General features: G+C 33.1%; 1 protein-coding gene across 2 annotated transcripts; it reads left to right on the top strand.

Annotated features, from left to right (window-relative positions):
- The first annotated feature begins 1,128 nt into the window (after positions 1 to 1,128).
- On the top strand, positions 1,129 to 8,868 carry LOC148615742 (uncharacterized). 2 transcript variants are annotated; one of them, XM_088582281.1, is made up of 3 exons: positions 1,129 to 1,283; positions 7,020 to 8,242; positions 8,759 to 8,868. In XM_088582281.1, the coding sequence occupies exon 2, from the start codon at positions 7,020 to 7,022 to the stop codon at positions 8,142 to 8,144; it is 1,125 nt and encodes a 374-aa protein (XP_088438407.1). In that variant the 5' UTR covers positions 1,129 to 1,283; the 3' UTR covers positions 8,145 to 8,242; positions 8,759 to 8,868. The 2 variants fall into 2 exon arrangements, with proteins under 2 accessions (XP_088438407.1, XP_088438406.1); XM_088582280.1 differs by lacking the exon at positions 1,129 to 1,283 and adding an exon at positions 1,972 to 2,106.
- Positions 8,869 to 17,499: the final 8,631 nt, after the last annotated feature.

Here is a 17,499-nt window from a genome sequence, read left to right as displayed (position 1 = left end):
TTTGTTTAAAGTTTAATCAAATGCGGGATTATCTCTATCCCCCGTCGTTTTTCAATTAAACGCTGACTTCATTTTCCGTTTTCGGTCGTGACGATAAAATGGTAAAGACGATAAAGATTTGTTACCGGGCATTTCGTGACAATGGGATGTCAGAAAATATTTCGTCTGATCGCTTACACATGCTTTATTTTCGCACCAAAACACGTGCAAATGGCAGGTACACGTGCTTGGTACTCTTCATATAAAGCGTCTTATATCTAGTAAAAAAGATATCGATCAGACTAAAGATAGTCATGTTGCAATAAAAAGCATTCTAATATTTGTAAGCGATTTCAGTATAATTTGATATTTTTCAAAAGTCCGTCTAACTATTTTTTGCAATATCAAAGTGAAAGCTCAAAAAGAAGGGTAAAATGCATTTTGTTCCTAAGACTCGTCGCAGATCATCATACATGTAGATGTCGAAATCTAATGAATATTGTGAGGGTGTTTTAAAAGAATAAAAATGTAATAATTCAATATGATTCATAAAAATAAACACCTATCATGGAACATTTAGCCAATTTGAGGTATTAAATGACTAAGTCCGGTATAGAATCAAATTTTGTCCAACTGCCAATTTTATTTACTAATACATTAAGCAGTTTTACAACTTTGACAATATGACTGACACTCTTTAGAATTTATACAATAGGAACAACGTATTAAAGCTCATAATTGTTCAGATTTTGACGATTAGATTTTGATCAAAAGTAGCCCCCGAATTGTCGATCTTGTGAAAATATTGTGAATGGACAAAATACCATATTACTCAAAACAAAACATTCTATTATCACATATTGAGTCACTTATATTCAGTGGGAAAGATATGTACTAACATTCCATTTTATCTAAAGAAGTTTTAATTACAATTTGGTGGGCCATGAATACCTATATTTATCTGATCACAGAGATAAAATCCTCTTATACAATCTAAAGGGGTTTTAAATGAAGGGAAATGCAACTTCCCTTTCTCTGTTTACTGGGCTAAATATTGTAAAATGCAGATTTTTATAACGATATTTAAAGTTAATTAATGGAAATGCCATTTGAAATTTTCTTCTTTAAGTGAGATTATTGGGTAATATTTCCTTTGGAGGCCAGAGAGAGACGAAGGAATAGTTGTTTCTCTCACGAAGATCATATATTGTGCGGTATTCCTTTCCTTCTCATATATCAGTAATACCTTTATACGACACTGGTAACAGGTGATGGACTGACAATATTATCAGACGTGAAGTCAGGTAGGAAAATATTGGGGAATATTTAAGATTTTTCAATGTTTCATAGTTTCCAGAACACTTCATATCCATGTATCTGTTATTCTAAATCTGCACGAGGATGCTTTAAAATTTGATGTTTGTTTCAAAACGAAATGTTTGTCCATAAAGCCATTTGCTCTCCGGTAAAAGAAAATAGTATAGGTCCGCAATGGCTAGGCTTTATTTCTGTCAAATGTAAAATTTCGAGTAGGAAATCTAAATTACTAGTAACAGCTAGGTTACAAACAGATTGTGTTGAGAAATTCCTACTGCATGTTTTAATTATAACGATTAATGGTCTACTATAATCCATGATTGCTATAACTCGAATTCTTCGTTCTGTTTGGATATATCAACGTTTTATCACTGCATGTATTTATGACAAACACGTCTGGTAGCTATACAGAATATGCACTAAGTACTACAGATCTGCCAAAATAAACGAACAAGATGTTAATTGTGTACCTAGTTCTGTCAGTATTCCTTTTAAAAGAATTTAAAATTTTATTTAAAAATTATCATTGTGACATTTTAATGGTAATTTTAAGTTCTTATTTCACGCTTTTAGCTTACATTTTATTTTGATAAAAAAGGCAAGCCTATTTTACCTGTCATTTAAATCGTTATTATTTATTAAACGGATTCTGATTGGCTGAATGATATACTAAGGCTCCGCCTTCGTCAAATGTGTAAATTTTCACCTGTAAAGGTGATCATCTATCAATTAATGAAAGACAGTGGGAGATAGAAAGCAAACAAATAATTTCTGTGTACTGTGTAAAGAGAAACATTACACTCAGCAACGGTAAGTTTTTTGGTACTTTCATCAGAATATTTTAACAGAATTTTTTTTCAATGCTTCTTGTTTCTATCTTCTAGTTTTTGAATTATATTCAAGTGAAGACTCTTCTAGTTAAAGCTGGAAGTATTTTTTCTCTTTATATATTTTTAACAATGTTATTAAATGACAGATAAAGCAATGTGAACGTGCTAGTATGGTTAAAATATGGAAATTGTATTATTTCTGGATAGGGTATGGGTGAAGTTTCGAGTAAGTGTAGAAGATTATTCTTCAAAAAAAAAAAAAAAAAAAGAAAGAAAAAACTGCTTCAGATGACCGTGCATTTTTGTCGGTTAGATATCCGCACAGTAAACAGTCTGAAAAATCCACTGACATGCACTTTGTGCATTGTTTTATCAAGTAAATGTTAGTACACTTTTCTTGTGATCTCATTAAAGCCGGCGATCGGGAGACTGTTCAAATTAAATTTGGACTTTAATATCAATGCGCCGTTAGTATGATCTTTTATGGTCAGTTTTCTCAGCAGTTTGTAACAGATGGACTTGTTTGAGAAACCCGTCTCTGACCACTTAAGAAAACAAAACAGGTGGGCAAATGTTTGCTGGTATCCCGGGTGAAAACTTTATCTTTATGACTTATAAATAGCAATGTAATTGACAGTTTAAAACTTCCAAGTATCTCTATTGATACACGATATCTTTGCGTCCCCTCGCCTTCAAAGGAATTCTCCTGTGAACTGTCTCCGCCTTCAAGTGTGAAGAGCTCTTAGGTCAAATGATGGCTACTGGAACTGTCGTGTCTTGATTATTAACTTTGACGGCCAAAGAAAGTTAATTTTGCCCTGTTCAACTTAATTTCTAGAAAGCAGTTCTCCATACTACCCTTTTCAAAGCAAGCAGTGATAAAAAGAAAACTCGGCTTCTTGAAACGTGCGAGACGAACACGGGGGATTGCCCTAACTATCAATATGCACTAGGATTAGTGTAGGTAACTGAAATTATACCAGCCGGCCTGCCTAGTGACATTTTATCACAGCTACCGCATAATTTGGTTGTCAAAATTCATTATGAGAAGATTGTTGTGTCTGAGACCTAGTGAATATGCGAGCTGTACGTAAAAGTACGGACGTTAAAATAAATTTCTTTAATTTTCTTAGATAATTACTTAAAAAAAAATATTTGTTCCCTTCGTCTAGATATCAAAAGTTACGATTCAAACTTTGACAATTTAGCCAACGGAACCAATATAGTGGGTTGAACTCTTCCACGTGCTAGCTTCCCTTTAAGCACGGCTATAAAACTCATAAAAATAAATTTCGTCTTAAAGCTGAACAAAAAGCTATCAACAACTGATATAAAATTATTCTAGGTTTAATTGTTCAGAAAAGTCTGTCTTTTAAGCTCTAAATAAATCAGAAGATTGTCAAGTTTGATAGGAAGTGAGTGACATGCACGACAGAAGTATTTCCTGTACCCGAGGCGCCATCTGTATCAATTATGATGTTATCGCCCTTACCGATAATGCAATGACCATAGATATATCTGTTGATGGTCTAACATTACGTTGTGACAATGTTCTTACCGTCATTCAATTTTGTGAATGGTGAAAACTGTTCGCTAATTGATGAGACTACTTTACACAGGTTGGGGTTTAATTGGTTGTTTTAAGTAAATTATTTACACATTTCCTGTCGTTAAGTTAGTGGATTTTAGTCATTTATTCCCTGGTTCAAGTTCGCGTTATAAAGGACTCGTTCATTGATAATTATGATAAAGCGTCTTTGTCCTTCATTGAGAATTAACATTATTTGATGAAAATGTAAAGATTACAGTGTTCTGTGTAAAACCCTAAGAATTGCAGTCGTTTGAATGATCAAAGTAAAACATTACCATGAAGGATTGTAACCTACAACCCCAACTTTTATAAACTTATTATTAATATAGAATATTAACGAGGACTAGAAATGAAGGCTGGCTGGTTAGATAAATATGTCTAGTCTACGTTTCACATTTAAACTTTTAATATAAAAGAAGTTTTAAATCAGGTCTCTAAAAACATAATATTGATGGGTCTTTTTTATAATAGAGAAAAAAGACTTTGACTTGCTATCTGTTTTTGAAATTTGAGATAATAGTTTTATTGGGATAAGGTATTTAACATATGAAGTCGGGTAGTCTCCAAATTTTGCCAATTCTTGTACTTTTATGGTTAGTCAATATGTATCATATTCATGACCAGAAAAAAAACTCTTCTGTATGGAAGTCAATCGGTCTGTTTGTACATATCCAAGGTTGACTAACGTCCTTCTGTAAAGTTTTCTCCAGATAATTAACTTATATTCTTTCATCTGTAAAGCAATATAATTGTTCGGTTTAAGCACTAAGCAATTGTTAAACGATTGATGTACACAGTATAAGGTTGGTTCGTAAGTCAAGTTTACCTGGACACATATTAAGTTGATGTAGTCTAGTATTTTACGACATGCGGGATATGTTGCATGTTGACTTTTATCGCAGTTAAAATTTAGATAAAAAGTGTTCAAGATAGCGATCTACTGCACTTTGTATGCACTTGTCTCTTATTTTTATAATACAGTGTAGTTGTTAAACCCAATATGGATATTAAACATATTGTGCATGCACAGCTGAATTACATTACGCCTCTTTTCTCGGTTGGCAGTGTCATTTACAGGCTTTTACAAAAATTTAATGACCTATTTCGTATTGTGCAGATGGATTCAAATGTACATTTTTGATCGAAATCAGCAGTCAATTACCATTCCTGGTGATAATATCTTTATGGTCTCTCTGCTGATTTTGCACTATTTGAAAAAAAGTGCATGGTAAAAGGGGCTACAATGATATCCAATGGATTAATTCTTCTAAATAAAATCTAGAATGACGCGATTTGATGCTTTGGAAAATGATATTTTATATATTCATAACCTACATGTTTACACTGCTTTCTCTATGATTGCACAATCTCAATACTATCATAAATGGTGTTCGAACATTAGACTTAATTACAAGTACAATGTCAGCTGACAGTTTCAAGATTCAAATTACCCACCAATGTGACACGACTACTGCCTTGGGAAACCATGAGCTCTTTAGTAAACAGGTGGAAATATCACCAACATATTACACTGGTCAAATTAAAAAGTTTTCAACATTTATTTACTTCAACTGTGAAGTTTCATAAGGATTATTTATCTGTCCATAATATATGTTTAGGATTAAATATCTGTTCAACATATATTTACCGAGGCCTAAAATTAACTTTCACACCCTGGTGTCATCTTAGTAATAAAATCCTGACAGTGGTTTAATTGATTTCTGATCAGTAAAGGATACAACAGTGTTAAAATCCCTGTGATAGACCCTCTGGAGGATGGGTTCTCTTTAAAAGACAAATTCCCACACAATACAAAAGCATAATTCGATGTACTGTGTAGAGACATCGAACGATATGTTTATCACGAAAGTTTGGGTTTTTTCTCTTGGGTTGCATACTTAAATATAGTTCTTTATCTAAGGTTGAAAAAAAAATATTTCTTACGAAATTGTCAAATGCAATCTAATGTGGATTTGCTGTCAAATGGGATTGGGGGATCAATTTAATCTAAACGTCCGTTACTATGTCAATACCCATGCACTAGTGTTAACTTTGTTGATATCTGTTCTACAATTATTGTACTAAACCTAAAATCGTACTAAAACAAGTATTAGATTCTATGATATTCCATATCAGTGCTCATTTTGGAAATGAAACATTTCGATTTTTTCCAGACACTTTTGGCCTTTTGTTCAGATAATAACGTTTTTTTTTCAACAATGATTCCGGTTCTAAAATTTCCTTTCTACCGATATTCTTTTTCAATATCGCCATTTCAAAATTTTATTTTATTGCAATCTCAGGGCATTTTAATATAATGAAACAATTTTTGCAGTATGAAATATCATATCATGTATCCGCCGGGATGAGCCATAAATTCACATTTTATTATCTCCCATAAAATGGCCATGTAATAAAGTCTACACTACCATTTTTTCTACCTTGTAAAAGCTATATAGAGTGAATAGAAACTTTAGTCGTAAAAATTGACACGACATTGTAAAATTTCAATTTTCCAATTCACGTACAGAGATTCTTGTTTTCTCTTTGTATTGTGGAGTAAAACAAGTCAGTTTTTGAAGTGCATGCGAGAAATAAGCCTGTCAATCACTAATAAAGGACACTTTATTTCACAAAGGATAATCTCTGGTGTGTAAGCAAAAGGCGAAAGGAGAGTTTTAAACATTAATTGGACAATCACTGTATAGACTTGCTAAATTCGTTGTGAGTCATGTGAATTACGTATAATTGAGAAAGTAAGCTAATTAATTGAGATCAAAAAATTAAAACGTTTGTGAAAACAGGGATTATATAAAATGAAAGTTAGCGCAAAACTGTGAACTAATTCTAATCGCGAGAAAATCCAGTCCAAGGGGCGACTAGACTTAGCAGGCGACAAATTACATTTCCATTTTGAGTTTGGAAACGATCATTCTATTCGCAGAAAAACAACAAAAACAAATAAACACAGCGATGGCAAAAGTAAGTGTTAAAGTCATAGCTGTAAATGTTTGTTTCCAGAAAATTTCTGCATTTATTCAAAGCATTGACCTTTTTATTCTCTGTTTTCCCCTAACATTAAACTTGTATGAGTCTTTAAATTTCTTCAAATTTGTTTGTAAGACAGGGAAAAGAATTAAATCGTCTGCAGGTTATCGTGTCATGTATAAAGTGCTTTCACAGTTGCGTGTGTCGTGTCATTTCGTTTGACAATATGTGCAACAACGGTATTTGAGGTCTGGTCAGAGAATAGACGACAGATGTATGCAAATTTTTTTAAGCTTTTCTAATATTTATTTCAGATGTTTCGGTGGCTGAAAGGGTCTAAGAATAGACGAAAAAGAAATAATTCAGATGACAAGTATGGTTTTCATGACCAGACGATGCAATATGGATTCCGCAAAAATAAAGGCTGCGAATCTCTTGATTCTTCATTGCACATTTACGACGAAATCAGCGAAGTACCAGAAATTTCATTCTCTAGACAGTTTACATTGCTACCAGAGGAAACAAACATTGGGAAAAACGTAGAGGGACCGTACCTAGTCGTTCCCATCCTTCCATCCAGGAGATCGTCTGATAAGAACGTAGAACATTTAGAAGAGTCAAAGAGCAGTAGTGACAATTCAAATCTTAGTTCAAAAAAGCGAGTTTATAACGAACCTTGGGATATGTCACCAGAGGAACTGTCGGAACACCAACTCGATACACTTGTCCATCCTGCTTATCGCGATTCGGATTCCGGATACACGTGTAACAGTATAAGTAACAGAACTGACTCAGAAAGGATAAGTGGTAGTGATACAGGGTGTGAATACGATATGAGCACTGAGAGTGACGTCAGTAGTGAGTATAAGGAACTCATCAATAAAATGCAAAATAATCTAGCATTAAAACACCAAATATTGAAAATGATTAAAGAAACGGAAACGGGAAAGGACAAACATACAGAGACTTTGAAGAAAACTTCAACTTCATCACTAGACTCGGCCGAGTTTTTAAGGTCGCGTGATGCACATGATAACGATGACGGATCGGAATGTAGTAGCGGTTTTGACGACTGTGAAACAAGCGTAAACACAACTAGTGAAAACATTGAATACGACACACCATCGTTTTCAAAATGTGATAAACGCGATTATGGAACTGCATGTGTACAATTGTTGAGAAAAAAGGAGGTCTGCCTTTCTAAAAATATTTGGAATCCCTGTGCACTTGGTAGGAATCGTTCAAACCATTCGAATGAAAATGTGACAAGAGAATTAAATAATGAAAAACCGAATGTCAAGCGAAACTCGTGGACCGGTTTTGTACCAAAGGAAACGAACATTTATAGCAACCAGAACTGGAAACGGAAAACAAGCTCAAACAGGCTCCTTGGTGATCTTATTAACATGAACCACAATATTCAGACCCTCAAGTTCTAAGGATGTGGTTCAATGATATTCATGTCCAAAAGTTTTGACATACAAAGCAAAGCAGATTAAACAGATATTACAGACACGTTACAATCATGACTTGTGAGGTAAGTAAATTATTTTTAAGTTGTACTATTCAATATAAACCAAAACGTATACATAAACGAAGACTATAGCCTGTTGTTAAAATGTTTACCCCTGTATACTTGCACAGACAGTCGTTTTTAAAGATTCGAACTTTTCACTGCTGAAGTGAAAAATGAACAATGAAAACTGACGAAGTACTTTATGATACTGCATGACTTAACATCAGTGTTGGAATTTCTTTTATAATTATGGAATATTCTAATTCACGCTAACTGCATTACGCTTTAAATAAAGATTATTTTGGTCATTCTCTATTCTTACATAGTATGACGGTAAAGTGGTTACCCCAACAGATTCCACTGTAACTGGTATTTAACATTAAATACAAACACGAATGACACCAATATAAATCTAATCATACAGATAAAGTGCATGCAAAATATTTGATCGACGAGCACCTACAATATTTGAACAGTATCTATAACGGGGTCAATATCACTGCAGAAATGTAAACGAAATGTGATTTTCATTTTCAGATACCCATGAAGACCGAAGTCCGCAATCAAGACAAAACTAGCCAAGGGCCCACAGACAAAGACTTATAATGAATTAGTGCTATATCATACATAAAGCATTTAATCTTACATTTTTCCTTTATTGTTTTTAAAGCCAATTAAAAGAACATTTATTGAGTCATGTTCAAAGGAAAAGTTAGTAGCTTTTAAAGATCCAAGATTACTTGCTAATCTTTTGTTGCAGAAAGGTAGGTGGAGTTGTGTTGATACAACGATTAATGTTGCCCTTCGTGTATACGCAGCCCTCCAGTGAGCTTCGATCCCCTTAAAGTTTGTTTGATGTTTTTCTATAGCTTTTTACAGCCACGTACATAAAAACCAGAATTCAAACAAGCCCGTTTTTTTAAATTGGCCTATGGTTAGGGTAGGAATGGAAAACAAAGGTAGCCAAAGCGAAAGTACAATGGATTCTATAATCTAAAACTTGAAATGTTCAGTGGCAATAACTTTATTGTCAAGAGACTCAAATGTCGAACGCTAAGACTACACCAGTAAGAATGAAACACTAACTAGTTCAAAGTATGCCAATCATAGAAAATATATATATACTTTAGTAGTACCACATACATTTTTTTTTATTTGAATAAATATTTTTCTCAACCGCATACCTGTTTTCTTACAAGATCGACTATAATCATGTATTCATGGGGAACCGATCTATTCGAAAGTTCACACAATCTTTCGTTTGTGTCTAATGATATCCAGCACATCTTGTAAATACCTACCATAATATATAACAGTTAGTATAGACACGAATGGGAAAACAAAAGAAACAAAAAATAAAAACATAAAACAAATATGTTGGTCCGATGTGAAAATTTTTAAAAGACGGGCAATGAATTGCATGATTGTGCATATATGTGAATGAAACACTTGCTTCCATTATACATTGTCATACTTTTGGTCCAATGCTTACTGTTGATGCACGATATGTAAGATTTTTAAGAAACATATGTAAGTTGGTGAAGCTGCAAAGGCTGTGTCGCGTTTCCAATGATGCTTATTATAAAAGTCAAAGGAGATTGTTGTGCATGGTCGGTAAAGAATGAATTCAGCTTACTTGGAACCTTAACTTCATTCCTATGTATGGAGCATTGTTTGTAGTCAGTGAATTGGTCTGTATAATCCGATTAGTAGCTATTACCTCAGATGCCTTTTGTTGGTCACGATGTAAAACAGCGGATATGGTTTTTTTTCTGCACATTCGTTTTCGTTCTTAACCAACACAGCAGTTCAGACTCATTACCTTGAAGAAAATTCATGATAAATACTCGTTAGTCGGATGCCCTGCCCTGTGATTAAGGTTTTAAATCAAAAATATTGACAAAGTTTTAATTATATCAACATGCAAAAAATCAGTGATCAACTGCTTTGACACGAAATCAATCAGAGTTGTAATGAGTTTTTTTTAAGTTCACTAACTTTAGCTAGTGACAGTAGCTTACCATTTGTGTAAGTGTCGGATATTGCTTGGCAGGTCTTGTAAATAATCATGACAAATCGCCGAGGAGAGTAATTAACCTGTACGGAATTATAGAGAGATTTTCAGTCTGTTTTTCAGGAGATTTCCCATACCTATTAAGCTTTTCCAATAAAGTTTTAATGTCAATGAGTTTTCTCAATCGATTTGAATGCATAGTATATTTCTTGATTGTTTCTCTCGGAGGATTATAGATGGAAACCAAAATCTTTCACCGGATTATCAGATAAGAAATTATCAAAGCATAAAACTGCGAGGGAAACATTCGAGTTTATTATTGATGGCAAGTTTCAATAATCAGTAATATCTGATCAGTGATGCTCTTTGTTCTGAAAGCATCATACGAAGCCTCGAAGGGACCATGGGATGGTGATTACGTTGGCTTGTTATTTTGCTCCCTTTGAAGACTGATTTTCCTTCGAAAATACCGAAGTGCCAATACAAACATGTATATCAAAGAGGAAAAATCCGTGGGGGGAAAAACGTTCGACACCATACAAACTGACAAGGCCTGACATCATGACAGATAATACAAAAATATTCACAGAAATGAAAATGAAAGTTCTTAGTAATTTTAGAGAAAACATCAATTGTTAGTTACCGCATTTCGAAGACGCGGAGAGTGGAAATCCCGAGGGATGGTAACTTAAGTTCAATGGGAATGTACAGATGTGCGGCCCATATCAGTCTACTTTTTATGATTTGCGATATATGAAAGGGTAGGTATTTTAGTCGTAGCATATGTGATAGGGATTAACATTTACATATGAAATACATCAATAGGCTATATATTTACGCATGGTTATTGACTGGACATCAATTAAATACTGACATTGATGTCAATGTCAAATTAACAGCACTTGAAGAATTTCGCCATGCAATAATATCATCTGTTTTACCAATAAATACAAAAAAAAAGGTATCCGCATCACCAATAGAAAGTACCTTAGATACTATGTACCTAAACCCGTGCTTAGATTCTCTATGCTCATACTTCTTGGTTTAAAGTCATATTCATTTTCCTGACACACTGTACGAAGCGGATCTTTTTGCAACGTATCATATTTGTACTTAATTGAATAAAAATTGCTTACTAGTAATTGTTCCGTTTATTTATTATACATCTCATACTGTTGTTCTGTGATTGTCTCAGTATTACCACTTTGGTATCAATGACTTAGTAACAGCGGTTAATGCTGTAAATCACACTATTGAATCATGTGTTAATTATTGAGAAAGTTTCACTTGCAATACTTACTTAGCACATGGAAATTCTTACAGTCTTTTATTTCATTTGGTAAATTTCCCATTGTATTCCCAGTCTAATTAAAGAGTAATCAAGGGAACCAAGGTTATAGCGGTAATCAAAAGAGTGTAATCCAAGGACAAAGACCAGACATGGAAAACAGACACACACAACAAAGAACATAAAGTAACTAAAATCGTACATACAAAGTAACAAAAGCAAATGAGCAACTCGGACTCCACTAAAATCTGGGAGCATGGACCAGGTGCACCGATAGGGTAAGCGTCCTCTGCTTTTCTAAAAACCCCCTCCGAGTTGCTCATAAAAAATCAAGTCCGGGGTAGACAAACGAGGATAGGAAAACTATGGCCCTTTGAATAAATCAGTTTTCATGGTGCAGATGGATACACCTTAACGATTCACGAGTTCATGATGACGACCATAAAACTTCTGTGGTGATGACTTCAATCTTGTAGCAACATAACCCTGTTCCAGAAGCCTATTTGTTAGAGGTCTAGCGAGATACAAAAAGTCTGCGTAGTTTCGGCAAGCTCTGGCATAACGTATGAGTTGTGGTATGAACACTCCATACGTAGGTGCTGAAGGGATGTTGCCACAGATGAAAGGAAAGTTGACAATTCTGAATGAAAAGTCAGACCCTCCGATTTTCATTTGTTTGCGTACATAAAAAATAAAAAAACGCAAGGTCTAATTTGAATTAGACTGATTGTATGCCATATAGGGAAATTTTGTATGGTTTTTATTTTCACCACAACATGAAGCTATACTCTTTGTCGTACTAGGTATACTCCAACTCGTACAAGAAGTTGATACCGGACAGCAACTTAAATCGCCCACAACTTGTGCCCCATTACTATAAATTATCAAATACCAAATTTGAAACGCATCCACCCAGGGAGAGTTGATATTTTTGTGATTTCTTTATCATTCCATATAGTGAACAATTGAAAAGTCCCAAGAAACAGATATTGGAAAGTAACCCAAATCTTTTACTACGTATGCCTCATTTATATAAAGCCACATACCATTTTTTTTATTAATCCATCCGATGGGAGCTGAGATTTTTGTGACAAAAATTTTCTCCATCATTCCATATGGTGAAAAATTAGAAATTCCTACGAAAAAAAAAGTTGATATCGGACGGGAACCCGACAAAATCGCATACAACGTATTCCCCATCTAAAGAAAACATTATATAAATCTTCTGAAAGCCAAAATTTTTGTGACGTAAATTTTGAAGGACGGAATGAGTGATGGACGGAGAAAACGATCCTCATGAGTATTACTCTGAATGATTCATGTGTCAGTATTAAAGGTGGCAAATCACTACACGTATTCAGCAACCAGTCACCTGCACATATACAAAGAATAGTTGCATCATAGCATTCTCAAAACTTATGTATACATATTTGGAATCATCAAAAATATCCTTATTTTCTTAATTTGGTAAAACTATAGAACCAAAAATAAAAGTTCCAAAATGCATATGTTTTGTATGGAAGTGAGACCACAATAACCCTGCAAGTTAGTTTTGCCAAAGTATCAATGGAACGTTCACATAATCAAATATCTCGCAGTCGGATACTAACAGCAAGAAAAAATATACGATAGAAATGTCAAGAACAACACAAGCTGTTAAATTGACTACCCATGTACTATGGTGAAATCATCAAGCTGTTAAATTGAATACCCATGTACTATGGTGCTGTTAAATTGACTACCCATGACAACACAAGCTCTTAAATTGACTACCTATGTACTATGGTGAAATCATCAAGCCGTTGAATTGACTACCCACGTACTATGATGAAATCATCAAGCTGTTAAATTGACTACACGTGTACTATGGTGAAATCATCAAGCTGTTGAATTGACTACCCATGTACTATGATGAAACCAGTCTGTATCTTCAAAGAGAACAAGAAATAACTCATAATGTGAAAAGTTTGTACGACAATCCTATATTAAAATGAATTTTTAAGAGTTTGCGACATCCATTAAAAACTCATAGATTCTACTCCCTTTAAAAGATGTAAACGAATTTTTGATTGATTTCTTGCCTCATTGTTGTTTTTAATAAAGTTATTTATTCTATAATTTTCTATAATGAAAAAGATTTGTGAAACATTCGATAGACTGATTTGTTCCGTTCTGTCGAGTGTATACTCGTTAGCAGTATATTTATGAACATCGGTTTTGCATTCAAATTCATTTTCATTTTAGTTCATCGTTCGCTGAAAGTTCGTTTTAAATGCATATTCTTTATTTGGTTGTTCTATTCAAAACATCAACTCCCTTTTTTTCATTCGTTAGCAGTTCGTTCGCTCAATTCTTCAGAATGGTTTAAGATTGCTTAAATTCATAGCTTATTTAACATGGGTACAGATGGTGCTGAGGGGTTTTACTATGATGTAGGACATACTATAGCTCTCATAGAAATGTCAGCGTACTTCATCATGCACCCTTTAAGAGATGTCATTCAGTAAGTACACAAAAGCATAAATCTTTAACTATAAGTTTTGAAATTAAGTCATATCAAGGAGCTTTTATTTTGGTTCTATAGTTTTACCAAATTAAAACTTACTTCGACTTTGACATCTTTTTGTAAGAAAAAAACATAACAAAAACTATTAGTACAAATTCGTGGATCTCTAATACCGTTACTGGTAATGATTTGCGTATGCATTCCACTTTACAAGTCGGCAATCCTTAGCAACTTTATCAAATCAAAATAATAAAACGGCTGTTTCTATGCTGTCGATGACCCCAGGTTATACTACATCTGTATTTATATTGGAGTTGCCTTATTGTTTGTTGTGTGATAAGTCCTGAGCTTCGTAACCTTTTTGTCTCTGTCAATATCCTTAGTTGTTGTTCTTTGATTGGTCATGTGCATGCACTTAGTCACAAATATCAACCTTTGAAATTCTTATTTTACAGCACTTATCACGCAAAATCATGCACTATAATAATCATCACATGCAAATTGAACACAAGAAACCCATTGTCTAGTCTTACTTCATCTCTTCAATACTAATCTTAAATCAAGTGTCCTAATAGCAATCAATAGTCTAAATACACTTTGTTATTAGCATGCAGATCTACAAGTACAAAGAACTTTCTATTGTTTTCGCGTAAATAGTAATTAAGAGTTCGATTTAGATAACAAGAGAAATTTGGATATAACGCTTTTAAGTCATGAATATCAGTCAAAGCTGTAGTTATATTATAAATAAACAGAACAACTACTTGCAAGACATTTCTATTTAATTCACTACAGAAATGATGTTCTGCACGGAAAACAATTTGCCATACACAATACGCAACCAGACAAGCATATTAATTTCGCGTATATATACAAATCGGACTGCATATTTGAGAGTGAGAGCAAGCCCCTTCGTCTCTTTTCATAGTGGAATTCAAACAAACATGAACTATAAAATCTTCTTAAACAACACCCAACTACCTGTCTGTAGTAGTTAGATTCAAACAAAAACATACTGGACTAATATAAAACTTTCAGAAACTTTATTCAAGAAAACACTCAGGCGCTTGATAAGCGCTACAGGAGCGAAAATGAAATAATGAATTCACACAAATTTACAATACAATAAAGTACATGATTGATTAGTATGATATATATCAGATTAGAAGTCCTATAGTATTTTAGTATTATAGACATTCTTATTATCTCTGCATAGATTCAGCAAAACTCTTCGCAGGTTTTGGAATCCGTTAAGAGGGAAGCAGCGAAAGACCCAATTTCGATTAAATTGATTTTCGGCAACAGTATGAAAACAAATTGATGGAATCAATAAACTACCGTTTGAAGAAGAAGAAGAAGAATGTTTATTTTAAAGTCCAACCTGAATATAAGATATAAATATATTTTCCGATATAAATAATAGCCAGCCAAATAGGCTTATGATGCGCTAGTAAGTCGAAATAAAACCGAGGCTTGTATTCGAGTGTTATGTTTTAAACTTTAAATTACAAAAAAAAAAAAAAAAAAAAAAAAAGAAAATAGTAAAATTATCAAGAAATTACAGTCCTTATGCGATAACTTTCTGTGATGAAGTTTACCACAAGTTATATTTTTAATGATTAATTACTCCTGCAAAACATAGAATAATCAAACACGTGTTGTATGTGGGAGGTTGCAAAATATATATACCAATGAAATGTATTGTATTCATATTACAAAATTGACCAACTGAATGAAATGTGTTGCATTCAAATTCAAAATTGACCAACTGAATGAAATGTATTGCATTCAAATACAAAATTGACCAATTGCATAAACAATATTGCATTAAAATACAAAATTGACCTAATAAATGAAAAATATTGCATTCAAACGAAAAATTATACCAGCTAAATGACAAAATATTGCATTTAAATGAAAAAAATATACCAATTGAATCGAAAATATTACATTCAAATGAAAATTATTAATTCTTTGCAACCAATACCTTGCCATACAAAACATAGATGGAGAATGCAGGGTGTGCACTCTTAATTACATTGTCATACAGATTTAACATGTATATACAAAAACTTATCAATAAACTGCAAAACAATTCAACACGCAAGCAAAAACAAAACAAAACAAAACGAACAAACAAAAACACGTTATGTTCGCTGTATTTAAAAGAAACTGATTAAAGAGAGGCAACTCGGTAGTGTATTGCCATAAAATCTGGTTTTCTATCACGTATTAAAATCCTACTAATTAAAGCAAAATGATGATGATGATTATAATGATCGATGAGGGAAAGTTAATAAATAATGAAAAAGTTTGGGGATTACGATAATATTTCGATTAAGATAACAATCTCGAATACGTCCGAGTTTGTTCGATAGGACTACATCAAAACGATAAAATAAAATATACAAGAAAACAAAAAGGCATCAAGATGAAAAGACAACATAAATTGTATAGAAACAAACAGAAAAAAAAACTTTTAAGTTCAATTTAATACCTGAAGATGCATAGATAAAAAACAATGCTCGTATTTATTGTAGTTATTAACATCTTATCTGCATGTTTGACATTCTTGACACCTATATTTTATTTCAAATCAGAAAAAACCCATTTTGTTCGAACCCATAAAGATAAGAAGATGGTTTGGATCAGGGTAATATGCTAAGTGACATCATTGCCCAACGGGGGTAATAAAAAGTTACATTGATTTCATACATGATAGGAGGGGCCTAAATTGCAATTTTTACCTGGGCTGATTATTATATCAATTATATACTTGTTATGACTTAATTGATTCAATGAAAAATAACAATTAGTGCTACTAATTGATGCACTTGACACGTGTGATTTTTTGGTAAGCATACAATTTATTGATATCTATAACGCGTGCCATAACAACAGATAGATTTTACTGTACTTACATGTAGTAAACAGCAGAAAAATATGTTTTTTTTTAATTTGTCGAAAGGAATTGTAAAAACTCATTCTTTTATTTCTTAAAACTTTTAAAAAATTTTAGAGCTCTTTTATTATTATTTGGCATTTTGAATGAAATTCATGTTTGTTAAAAAAAAGATCACACGACAGTAGACACACAGGAAATCAAATAAAAAAAAATGATATGTAATGAAAGCTGTTTTCAATACAGTTATATATTTTTTACTTATTCTTCTCATCATTGGAGAAAGCTTCACGTTGTATCAAATGTCTAAAATGGTAAATTGAGAATTTCATTAAAGATAAATAGCAATTTATCGTTTGTGGTTTTTTTTTTAACAAAACTAGTTGGACAAGATTCGTGAAGTCTTCACATCAAAGAGATTGATCATTGTACAAATACCGGATATTTCACGAGAAAGGAAAATATTGAAAAAAAAATTATATGGAAGGTTGTCTGCCCCGGGTTGTTGGTTAAACTGGTCACACGAATTACTTTGATATCTCAATTCTAGAACCGTATATCTCATGAA

This window comes from Perna viridis, chromosome 5 (genome assembly GCF_037379345.1).
Source record: "Perna viridis isolate PV_CMFRI_1.1 ecotype Kerala chromosome 5, ASM3737934v1, whole genome shotgun sequence".
Taxonomy (NCBI): Eukaryota; Metazoa; Mollusca; class Bivalvia; order Mytilida; family Mytilidae; genus Perna; species Perna viridis.
The sequence above is the reverse complement of the archived record's forward strand: the minus strand, read 5'-3'. Positions and strand labels throughout refer to the sequence as shown.

Excerpts from the sequence above, each read along its gene's own strand:
- LOC148615742 (XM_088582281.1), top strand. The coding sequence starts at position 7,020 with ATGTTTCGGTGGCTGAAAGGGTCTAAGAATAGACGAAAAAGAAATAAT.